This window comes from Falco peregrinus, chromosome 7 (assembly GCF_023634155.1).
Source record: "Falco peregrinus isolate bFalPer1 chromosome 7, bFalPer1.pri, whole genome shotgun sequence".
NCBI classification, from domain to species: Eukaryota; Metazoa; Chordata; class Aves; order Falconiformes; family Falconidae; genus Falco; species Falco peregrinus.
This window is the reverse complement of record NC_073727.1, coordinates 40,205,290-40,217,839: the sequence shown is the minus strand read 5'-3', so window position 1 is coordinate 40,217,839 and position 12,550 is coordinate 40,205,290. Positions and strand designations below refer to the sequence as shown.

The following is a 12,550-nucleotide window of genomic DNA, read 5'->3' as shown; positions in this document are numbered from 1 at the left end:
TTGCCTTAGTGATGGCCATCACTGCACTTCCAAACATCACTTTGACTGGGGAGAGTTTAATAGCAAACACTGAGTCACATATTACAGTAAATTACATCTCTCTTATCATATACTGCCTTTGGCCAACTTAGTTTATGATTTTGAAAGCTGTAGGGACTTAGACACCATAGAAGGTATATGTTATGGCCAACTGAACAGGGAACAAAATGCTTCCCGGTTAGCTCCATGTTTTCAAAGCAAGTTGTCTTTTAAAACGTAAGAAAGCAACTATCTCAGATGCTGGAACAGAACCAAGAAAGCAGTCATCTTCCTCTCTTCATTCCCCATTTACACCATTATTAATCATATCATTAAAAGGAGGAACAAAAATCAGCCTGAAAAAGAGACAAAAAGGACTCATGGCTATAAAGAGTACAGAGTCTGTAGTCATGCAGAAGCAGGAGCTAGTTGCAGGGCAAGACCCAGCTGCACACCCCGCACCTCTGCACCACCTCATGAGGGCAAGGCAGAGGTGACAGCAGCTCTGCTGGCACTCGGAGAAGGAAGGAGCCCTCTCTACACTGAGTTTTCCAGCCGCATGCAGTCATAGATGCGGTTTTTGCTGGCCCACACCTTGCAGGATCTGGGAGCAGGTGCCCGGGATGCTCTTGATGATCATCATCACCAGGTCCTGGGTAAGCCAGAGCAGCCTCTGGAGGAACACAGACGCGTCAGGGGCTCTGTATTTGCCTGGCTGAGTACAGCCGCTCAAAGACATGCAGAAACAAAAGCTTCCCTTTGCAAACAGAGAGCAAATTAGCTGAAATTCACCACAGTAAATGCTATGGACTATCAACCTATGTTACGCCTGGTCGGTTTTACTTCACTGTGATTTATTTATTCCGTGTTTTGTACTGTGTCAAACAAGCTGTCAGCAGCATGCAACAGGTACAAGAGAAGAGTGGGTTAGAGCTGTTTATCTTATTCTTTGCTGTTACTGTGACAGCACCAAGCCAGGCCTCTTGTAGATAAAGCACCACACTGGGCTCTGCAAGAGCACAGCACAATTTTCAGTGCACAGGCTTCATTTAAAATATTCCCTTTTGATGACTATTGACTTGAGATGTGCCGACAGGGGATAAATAGAAAATAAACTGATGCAGCTCTGAAGTGAAGCCACCCATGTCAGTAGTCAGCATTGCAGGTAAACCGATCAAGAAAAGTAAACATGTGGCAAACAGCATGTTCAGGTACGGAAATGCTATAAATGACTCGGGTGTCATTTCGTGTGTTATCGCTGGAATGGGAATAAGAGGGTTTGATTTTTAAGTATTAGATTTGGGCAGGCTTTTGCTCTTGGAAAGTATATAATTTGCTTTTCTCCCTGCAGGCAAATCACCTTGGTTGTTTATTTAAGTGTGACATATTTATCAAGCCAGAGCTGACGGATGAGCTGCCTCCCAAATTCCACACAAAATCACTCATGTGCTGGCCGAGCTTTGGGAACAGTTAGATGACTAATTCCATGTGCTTTTAAATTAACCCTCCATTTGTTTGCTGTCAGGCACGGCACCAGGCATGGAGAACGAGCAGTCTCCCACCTTGCCTGGGCAGGACATCCAGGGGCAGAGCGGGGACAAACCTGCCCCTGGCTCACAGCCCCCTGCTCCAGCCCCCACGGAGCAGCCCAGCGCCTGGCCCGAAGCAGCCATGTGTGACATCTCAGAGGAGCTGAGCCGGCAGCTGGAGGACATTATTAAAACCTACGGGTCTGCTGTGAGCCTGATGGAGAAGGAAAGCACCACTACTGGAACCGACAGCCCTGAGAAGGGAGAGCCAGGCAGCGTGGAGGATGTGGAGTATGAAGATGCGAATGAGGAGAGTGAGAAAGAGAAGCTGGCTCCTGGGGATTCTTCCAGAGCAAAGGAGCTCAGCAGCAGCAAGGAACAAAAGCTGGAGAAGAAAATCCTGAAAGGACTAGGCAAGTATTTGCATACTTACACACGCTTTCCATGAACAGAAGTAAAAAATCCCTGGTCTGTGCCCTTTCCCATGTTAAGCCTCTGCTGTGGGATCTCTAGTTACCACTGAAAATTACGTGACTGTTACAACTTCTCTCTAATGGATCTTTATTTTCAGCAATTACCCAACAGATACACACAGGCTGTATCAGTTATTAGTCCTTTTAAAAATACAAAAGCTTAGGATTGTATCACACAGTTCTGACGTACTATTGGGCTGCCCAGACTAGTTAGCCAAAGTTGTGAGTCTGACAACACACTGCACAAAGCTGCTTCCTAAACAAAGGAAAACCTGGCTGCTCATTTGTGCCTCAGTAATTTTTTTCTTCCCTTGCTTCCTCAGGTATGACTTCTCACTGGTCGTAACGGTCTTAATGGTGCTACCGTGTGGCACGGGAATCTGCAGAACAAATTCACTCTGACGCCCAGGTTATCTTTCTTCTAGCAGACCTCTGGACTCATCACAAACTCTATGAAATAAGCCAACACGCTTATTTGCTCTAAGCACAGGGCTTACAGAGCACCTCGGCTATGGCAGGGCTCTGCGAGCCGAGCTAGAAAGAAGTCTCAGCGAGTTTTTTAAAGTGTGTCCTTTCTGCTGGGCAGCCACTAGAGAGCAATGTAGTCACATCCCAGCCCAGCAACCCTGTAATTTATTTCCCTTCCCACATTTAACCGCCGCCAGCCTTGGAAGCCTCTCCTTTGCGTGAGAACCCGAACCCAGCCGCAGACTGTATAGAAAAATCACTGCAGGACGTTCTTACCAGGCAATGGACTAAGCATAGGACAGAGCACGGATTTTTTCCATAAGTTCTTTGTATGTCCGGAAGAAAGTTCCTCAGTTTCTATGGCCTTGGCTTTGGTGTGGTTATTGGTACTTCTCCAAGACCAGTGAAAACACTACCAAAGCACAGTTCTCAAGCTGCACTTGCAACAGTTTTCATTCCAGGATTTGATTTTAGCTCTCTTCAACTTATTTACGCTGGTGCTGTAGAGATAACTTAGCGTGAGATAGTGTATTTTCTCCACAAGCAGTACTCCTGGACTGCATTAGACTTGAAGTAGAAAAGGTCCAGCAAATTTGCTGGAAAGAGGAGCATTTGGAAAAGCATGGCCAACCTCCTGGCACCACACCCATCCTTATCTCCAGGGCCATATTATATTTGATGAACAAGCAGTGTTCAAGCTTCAGCTCATACTCAGGGCTGAAATGAATACCAAGAAGTAACAGAAGAGAAGCAATACATAAATGGCTATGCAGTGATTTAGCAATGCATGCTCAGATAGTTATTAGACTGTCCCTGGTATCCTGACTCTCTTCACCAAGTCAGGGAAGTGATTTACACCACTATCATATAGCCCAGACCTGGCTGGCAGTTGCTGCTCTCTGTTTCCATTCACACCACAGCCACCGTACCTAACTTAATCTTCCTTATGTCTAGTATGGGTTGAGCAGCACAGGAGCTGTGTGCACCAGCTTTGACCAGTTTTCACCTGCGAAGAGATCTGGTTTCTGAGCCTTCAGGCTCCAGGCCCTTTCCAACCTGTTTCAGTCAAATGTGCTGTATACGTGACCCAGTCACGTTACAAAAGCATTAAATGAAAATCACATTATACAGGACAAAAGTATTTTGCTAGAAGACAGCACGTTACTGAGGTCTGAAATGGAGGGAAATTCAAGCATGTTTGTTCTTATGGGGAGAAGAAAAACTCAGAAATTCATAGCAAAAGTTATTCCTTTCCTTCCAAAACGCCTCATTTCTCCCTGAGTTTTTACAGATGCATGCATCAACCAGCCAATTTCATAACAGTACATCAGCTACAAACTACCTCTACCACCAAATCTCTGCTTCTTCTTTTTTAAGGGAAGGAAGCCACTCTACTGATGCAAAGCTTGAACAAGATGAATACTCCAGAGGAGAAGCTGGACCTGTTATTTAAGAAGTATGCTGAGCTGGTTAGTACAGCACTGGTTCTTTTCTGTGCAAACTGTCCACACGGGAAGGTATAAAAAACATATGCCGTGCAGCATGGTCAAGCCTCATATAGCAGTAGTGTCTGTTCTGTTAAGTGAATCCCAAAACAACTGTTAGGGTCAAATAATCAATTATGGGTGAAAAGGAGAAAAACAGTAAAGAGCAAGGAAAACAAACTGGGCTTTGAGTTGCTGATGAGGCAGAATATTTGTACTTAAAGGTGAATCTACCAAACTGACCCACACTGGAGGCCAGTGCCTAGGCTCCTGCCTTCACCTTCTGCAAACAGTTTTGCATACTTCTGTATGTGGGTATTTCTTTAAAGTACATATCAGTGATTTAATGTGGTGGGTTAAGCTTGTCTGGACACAAAATGCCCACCAAAAGCCACTCTGTCACTCCAAAAAATATAACCAAAGGCTCGTGAGTCAAGAGAAGTGCAGGGAGAGATCACTCAGTGATTACCATCATGGGCAAAACAAGCTCAAAAATTTAATTTAATACCAATCAAATCAGAGTAGGATGATGAGAAATAAAACCAAAACGTCAAAACACCTTCCCCCACCCCTTCCTTCTTCCCAGCTTAACTTCACTCCCCATTTTCTCTCCCCCCTCCCCACCAGCGGCACAGGGGACAGGGGACGGGGAATGGGGCTGCGGTCAGTCCATCACACGCTGTCTCTGGGGCAGGAGGCTCCTCACACTCTGCCCTGCTCCAGCCTGGGGTCCCTCCCACAGGGGACAGTCCCCCACGAACTCCTCCAACGTGAGCCCTTCCCGTGGGCTGCAGTTCTTCATGAACTGCTCCAGCGTGGGGTCCCCCCGATGGGGTGCCGTCCTTCAGGCACAGACTGCTCCAGGGTGGGTCCCCCACGGGGTCACAAGCCCTGCCAGGACCCTGCTCCAGCTGGGCTCCTCTCTCCACGGGTCCACAGGTCCTGCCAGGACCCTGCTCCAGCTGGGCTCCTCTCTCCATGGGTCCACAAGCCCTGCCAGGACCCTGCTCCAGCTGGGCTCCTCTCTCCACGGGTCCACAGGTCCTGCCGGGACCCTGCTCCAGCATGGGCTTCCCATGGGTCACAGCCTCCTTTGGGCATCCCCCTGCTCCAGCGTGGGGTCCCCCCGTGGGCTGCAGGTGGCTATCTGCTCCACCGTTAACCTCCATGGGCTGCAGGGGCACAGCCTGGCCCACCATGGCCTTCACCAGGGGCTGCAGGGGAACCCCTGCTCCGGCGCCTGGAGCACCTCCTGCCCCTCCTGCCCCGGCCTGGCTGGCTGCAGCGCTGTTGCTGTCGCCTGTTCTCACTCCTCTCTTCTCTGGCTGCAATTGCCATTGCACAGGTTTTGCCCCATCTTAAATATGTTATCGCAGAGGCGCTACCACCATCGCTGATGGGCTCAGCCTTGGCCAACAGCGGGGTCCCTCTTGGAGCCAGCCAGCATGGGCTCCATCGGACATAGAGCAAGCTTCTAGCAGCTTCTGACAGAAGCCACCCCTGTAGCGCCCCCACTACTAAAACTTTGACACAAAAAACCAAATACATTTGATCAAAATGAAAATAATACAGGGCTTAGTATAAAATGTTAGGAAGCAGAAAATCATAAAATAGAGAACTGAGGCTAATTGTGAAAGAAACCACAACACAGTGATATGTAAAGTCAAAGCCCCTGCCACCATAATGTCACCCCTGTAACAGTGTCACCAGTCTGACTCTGTTCTTTCCACACTTCAGATGGGTTATTTTCAGATCAAGTTTTTTCTTCTAAGTAGTTAAAGGGCTGTATGGCCATAAGCTGTGGAAATCTTACAAATGAAAAGGCTGCAGCATTTTACAGCTTGTGGAGTGCTGAAAAATGTGCCAAGCAGAACATTGACTTTGTAATTGGTTTTACGCACAGATGTGTCCATGTCTCATCATAATGTGAAGTTCAGTTTTCCCTTTTTTCATGTAAAATCCTCTGATTTCATAAATTGGACTCAGGCTGTTTATGGTTTAGCTCATGCTTAAAGGGACTTCATGCCCACGGATTAACTGAAGTAGGTCTTCTTTTTCCTCTATACTGTACTCTCCACTGCATTCAAACATCACTGGAGCACTGTACGGAACAGGGGCCGTATTGCCAGTAACCCATGCAGGAGAAAGGTGCTAAAAGCAAAAATACTGAGCATTGGTTTTTGACATCTTGTGCAATGTCACTAAAATAAATTGCTTAATAAACACAGCTAAAAGTTTACTGGAGAAAGTCTTCCACTGCTCACTCAGCACGGCTGTGGGCTGTAGTGTGATTAATCACTTCTCAGCACTCAGCTGTAATGGTTACCACTCTGTCTGCTCCCTCTTGCCCATCCCCATCACACACTTTAGGCCACTTCTTGCTTTTGTTGAGTTGTTTTCCAGCCAGATCCATCCCCTGGTCTGGTGAACCATGTGGTGACAAAATACTTGCTGCAGCACAGCTCAGGGGAAGGTGCAGCCATGCACCAGGCTGAGCTGGGTGCTGGCAGTGGCTTCAGCTGCATTAGGTGGTGTGCTGCTGGCTGTGGCTTAAAAGGCTGCCCATACTGGGGAACCCTATGCAGCACCAGCGCTTCCCCACAGCCACCCAGCTACATGCTATTTGACTGTTAGTACATGCCCTGGCACAGCCTAAAGCGACAGGTACCCCAGAAAATGGAAGGCATCAGGAAGAGCACGGGCTGGTGCGAAGGAAGCCATGCCTACAGGGACAGGGAAGCAAGGGAGTGCAGCCATTTGGGCACAAGTTGTGCCGTGCTACTTGCCATCAGAGAGCGTTTTATCCACTAATACTGCTGTAGGCAGAGTGGCCGGAGTTAGTAAAGCAGACTGTGCTTTATCTGCCTACAACCAGCTGTTGCAGAATTGATTGTGACCATCTTGTTTTCAGAGGTCCTCAGGGTCTCGCAAGTGCTGGGTGCAAGAACTACACATTAATAAATAAACATGAGTGTTGTCATTGTCTGCAGTGGGGTCAAGATAAAACTTTTTTCCTTAATCAAGAGTTTATCTCTGTAAGTCAGCATTCCAAAATCAGAATTCCTTTTATTTCCAGTTAATTTTAGCTAACATTTCATTAATTATTCTTAAACATTTATCATTGGCAGCCTTTTTGTCATTCCCATTTACCAGTGAATTCCCTTCTTCAGTGCAAAAGTAACACCATGTCTTAGACATTCCTGAGAACTTTGAAATGCAAGTTTCTAGTTCAAGTTATTTTTATGGGGGAAAAAAAAAGAGAAAAAAATGCTTGGAAGACTTCTCATGTCACGATTAAGACCTATTTTATTCTAAGCCCCCTATCTTGAGCACAGCTTGAGTGAATCATCTAAAATTTGGATAAATCATTATCTGCTTAGCACAGGCTGCACATGCAAAACATGAAGGTTCTTTTAACCTTTTTTTGTGTATTAAAACGGAAGGGGCCAAAATCAAGCTTATAAAGGAAAACAAATCTCAGCCTTAATTACAGAGAGGCTATTTTTTCCTTAAATACTAAAAAAATTATTTCAACTAGTGCAGCTTGATTAGATGCAAAAGCCCCTATTCTGATTGACAGGGGTAAAAACACAATACACATGCTGAAAGTTGGGCATAAACTATAAATATACTCCAAGCTGGTGATTGCATTGTTTCGTGGTATGCCTAGCTGCGATTTGGTTGATAATACACAGAACTCTGTACTGTAAGCATAAATTACAGAACATCTGCAGAAAACAGATCCTCGGGCAGAGAAAGTGTAAAATATGATGCCTGTTGACTGTTTTGTTTGAGCTGCACATCATTCCCCTGCACTCACAGACTTTCCCTGTCATACTGGGCTTAATAATTAATACTAGCGGTACCAGATTATTAGATAACGTAATCTTAATAGCAACTGCTATTATTAAGGTTTGCACATTGCAGCTCATGTGCTGCTGTTTTTCAACCAGAAAACATCTGGACTTCTGAAATACCTCGCAATGTATGCACGCCTGTAGTACAGCGAGGAGGGCTGCTGTGTGTTGGAACAGGAGATGAAATATTTGAAAGCTTCAGAGGTGAAATGCTTCTTTGACATGACCGTTACAGTGTTAATTTGCAGTTCAGGAAATTTTTTCAAAGCAAGCAGTAATAGGCACGTGTCAGAAGAAATGAACAGCCTGTGCAGGGACTGCTGTTAGCAATTCTGTTGCTGCCCCTCATCCCCCCTCCAAATATACCCTCCTCCCCACCAGCCCGCTAGGGAAGGCAGGAGCCATGCACCCACAGGAACAGCATGTTCCCAAGTAAGCATCAGGGACTGTCCGTGTTTTCTTCAGCAATTACGCGGAGCCAAAGAGCCCAAAAGAGGTTTGATTCACCGCAACCCACTCCTGTTGATGACAGGACCTCCAGAAACACAACGGACGGATGCTCCCTCGTCCACCCACGACCAAGAGGAGCGTGGCTAAAGGAAGTGCCCACACATCATTTTGGGGAACTCTTCCCTGAAGAGCATTCTCCTTCATCAGCAGCAAAGCCCCCACACAGACGGTATCTCTGGTCTCCAGCACCTCTTTTGCTGCTGTTTTTTCCAGCTGGCTCTCGGGTATCTAGGAAGCTGCAAAGTAGAATGAACAACTACTGCATTATCTCATGATCTGGAGAAATCTCACCGCATAAAGCACTACCAGCTGCTGCAGTTCCTAACACTGAAATAAAAATGAAAACCTCACAGCCATCCTTCAAAGAAATTCAAACCAAAGAAGGAAAGGCTGAAATGGTGTGGCAAGAGTATTAAAAATTATGTTCACCCACTCACACGTGGGACTGTTGCAGTGAGCAGGCGTGGGACTCCCTCCAGGTCACTCACTCCTCTCTCATTAGTCCTGATAAATACAAAACATTTCCTAGGAGGCTGAGGAAGTACGAAGACTTTCCCAAAACCAAAAGAGTTCATTTTCTTTTCTTTCCTGTATCACTTTATTTCCCACCCAGCTCGAAGAACATCGTGCCGAGCAGAAAAAGCTCAAGTACCTGCAGAAGAGGCAGGCCCAGATCACCAAGGAGAAGGACCAGCTGCAGAGCGAGCACAGCCGAGCCATCCTCGCCCGCAGCAAGCTCGAGAGTCTGTGCCGGGAGCTCCAGAGGCACAACAAAAACCTCAAGGTGAGTAAAGCGGTGGCTTTATCAAGTTACCCGGCAGTGGGGGGGAAGAAGATGCTGATGGTTTCCCACCTTGCTCTAGTAACCAGATCAAAGAGGCATTTGCAACTGCACGTGCAATATATAGTCACATGTACACTCTAGTCTTGAGGACTGTCACGCCTTTATTCCTCGTTTGGAAATATCCAAGCAGTTTTGGACATTTAGTTTGCCCACACTACCCATAAGCCCTCCTTGCATAATCAGGGAGCTCAGCACAGAGAAAACCAGTGATGCTAACAGACCAGGTCTCTGAGTCTGCAGATGCAAATGTGTGTGTGTGGACAGAGTAGTAGGAACACCAGCTTTGCTCCAGGGGACTCACAGAAGGCTGGCAGGCGTTTTCATGTAATTTGAGCACTTGGGCATTTTCAAGTGATCTGTGAGGGGTAGTCAGTCAGGACATCTGCTTCAGGACATCAAACCTCCAAACAGGAAGAATGCCAACCTGTTTGTGGAAGTAATTTGGATTACTAGAATCAGTTCTAAAAGGAAATTTTCAGGAGTGTCAAAAGTTTGGGATCCATATGCCATGTCTGCCTATTGCTTGGTACATCACACCATTTAAATGTGAAATTTATAATATGATTATGTTTCTTGAAAAATGTTAGCTTCAAGAAGTATATTTCTGTTGTGATCTTCCTTTTTGCAAGTACATGTTAGTGATGCTTGGTGGTATTATACAAAAAGCCTCTGCTTTGATCTATTAAAAATCCTTCTTTATGGGGATATAGCTATGTATAGAATTACACGTATCAATTGTCAGCAGCATGAATTTCACCTGATATAATCTCTATTACAGTTGTAATGGATTTTCACTCATTTCCACCAGCTCAGGAGTGGGCCTTCAGGGTCTAGCTCTGACTTTCATTGTACATTGGTAAGAATACAGCTGGGAGGGGGAACAGCCACATATACACTCAAACTAGTGCGCTAGTAGAAGGACGAAAGCAGTTTAACAGATAGGAAAACTAGAAGCAAAACTCTGTGCTCAGTTATAGTAGCACAATACTGATTGTGCCGATTACAGTTGTGCCTGTCAGTTGTACTGGACCGGAGCTGTACCTTGACATTGATCCACACTGATTTACCAGACAGTCTTTGGGCAAAATCTTTCAACAGAAATACAAGCCTTTAAGGTGATTTAAGAGTACAGTGTACAGTGCTTTGCATAGACTTAACTGAGTTTTCTAAAGAAATTGTTATCAGTGGAAACTGGGGTATAGAGAAAAAGTAATTATATTTGGAAAAGGTTTTGTTGAATTCCTCACATGATTTCCCAGCTACCATATGCTTACTAATCTCACTAGTAAACAGCATGATTTCTCTTTTCTCTTTGCATATGAATACTTCATCTTTACATTTAGGAAAGTCCACATGTTTGACTGTTTTACTTTGGGACTATGTCTTCTAAATAAACCTATCAGTTTTTATCGTGCACCTATGCAAGGTGAGCCAGGAAAGGTACCCAAGCTGATCTGGTAGTAGGAAGAAGTTTTCAAATTTTGCCCACTTCTTTCAAGAATCAGAGACCTTTTAAGAAACCCAGAATACTAGTTTTCCTCTGTTAAGTGTGCTTTCAGCATAAAACCCTCGAAGTTAAATAAGACAGTAAGACAAAATACACTTGCAGAATGAATGAGAATTAAACAAAGGCATTCCATATCTTTATCTGGTTTTGTCTCTCTAGGAACTTTAACACAGTTCTTGGAATATTTGCATTTAAGCTTTAGCTCCTGGAGATCTGTGATTCTCCGGAATCTCATCTTCTGTTTATTTAAATGAGTGCAATTTTATTTCGCTTATGACTGTACTGAGAGGGCCCAAAACAGGAGAATCCACCAAATGTTATTTTTAAAATCTCCTGCTTAAGTAATTTTTATTTTGGTTTTGGCAGGACAGAGAAGCTGATTCATAATTTTTTAGCACTTGGGATTAGCACTTCTGATTATGTTCCAAAGCGTGGAAAATAGAAACTGTAGGAGATTGTGTCATTTCAATAGCAAAGGAGAAACCTGGCCTGTCCAGATCATGAATCTCCTCTGACTTACCGTGTGGTATGTTATATGCACATCACGTCATGTAAATGTCATCTTCACTCATCTGGTGTGTGGAATTCCCATTAACTGGAGATCAGTGCAGCCAAGTGGTGATGAATATGCAATGTGGAGCAGCGCTGAAAATCGACAGGGCAGATCAGAGAAGAAAAATTTCTGGTTAGTATTGGACACTGGCCTCAAAATCTGACTTACTTACAGTCCAGCTATTCAGATTATTTCCTTGCAGTTACACTTCACAGCAGAAAACAGATGTTTAATTCTCCATCCAAAAAAAGCAGAATAAATGTTCGTGAAATAGCAGGTTGTGTTCCCACTGCAATAGAGAGTAGCTCTGCTAAGACCAATAGCAACTCATTTCTCTGCATGGTGTTTGTGTTCTGCCAATTATCTGACAGTTTGGTGGCCACTTAGCATCTTGTAGTGATGAACATCTCAGATCCCTTGTCCTTCCTGCTACTGGCCATTAAGCAGTGACTTTCATACAAATGTCACAGAAGTCAGCAGCTTCAAGTATGGGCTCAGCTCCAAACTGGCTCAGGCTGTGGTGCCTGGGAATGAAGAGAACGGTTCATTGAAAACGAGGAGTCCATGCTCGTATTGCCTCAGCTGATATGACTTCAGCAAACCAACAGTCTTCTTGCGTTGCCTCAGAGAGGCATGAAGACCAGAGACAATCCTGCCCTTCTATTTGCAAATTGTCTCACATTCCAGTGATAAATCCCAAATGGCAAAATATCCTTGTCTTAATTTTACAAGGTTTTATTAAATGCATTCTTACATTTTTAGCAGTAAAACACAAGAATGATAGCAGTATTGCAGCAGGACACAAGAATATATCTTTGACAAGGTAGATAGGGAGCACAAAGCTAAGAAAGTGCAGAGGAAAGGGAACAATAGTTTATGGATGGACTTCAGCCTTCCACAACTGGAAATCTAAAAAGAATTTACAACGCTTTATTTTTCTCACTAAAACCGAACACTTAATTTAAAAAGTATCAAAAGAATAAGCCCATAGTGAAGCAGATGACAAGGCCAGTTGTGGTTTACATGTTATGGATTCATCATGACGCTGAGAAGTCACCACCCCAAACACCCTCCGCCCCCTGCAACCAAGCAAGACAGGAGCTCTTGCCTCCCCACAGCTACTTCAGCTGCTATAGCAGTAACACAATACAGAAGTCAAGCCTCCAGTCTGGGGAAAAACTTAAAGATCTTACTTTACACTATGGGAAACTTTGAAACGGGAAGGACTAAGGAACCTATTGGAAGAAAGTGCATTTTCTTCGGTCACAGGGACAAGTATAAGCAAAGAATTAGGGCTGTAGCCTCGC

General features: G+C 44.9%; 1 protein-coding gene across 1 annotated transcript in view; it reads left to right on the top strand.

Annotated features, from left to right (window-relative positions):
- The first annotated feature begins 1,557 nt into the window (after window positions 1-1,557).
- TXLNB (taxilin beta) overlaps window positions 1,558-12,550 on the top strand; it is a 29,517-nt gene continuing 18,524 nt past the window's right edge. The window contains exons 1-3 of the mRNA XM_005230166.3: window positions 1,558-1,960; window positions 3,866-3,957; window positions 8,953-9,123. Of these exons, the coding sequence (XP_005230223.2) occupies window positions 1,558-1,960; window positions 3,866-3,957; window positions 8,953-9,123 (666 nt within the window). The remainder of the gene's footprint in view (window positions 1,961-3,865; window positions 3,958-8,952; window positions 9,124-12,550) is intronic.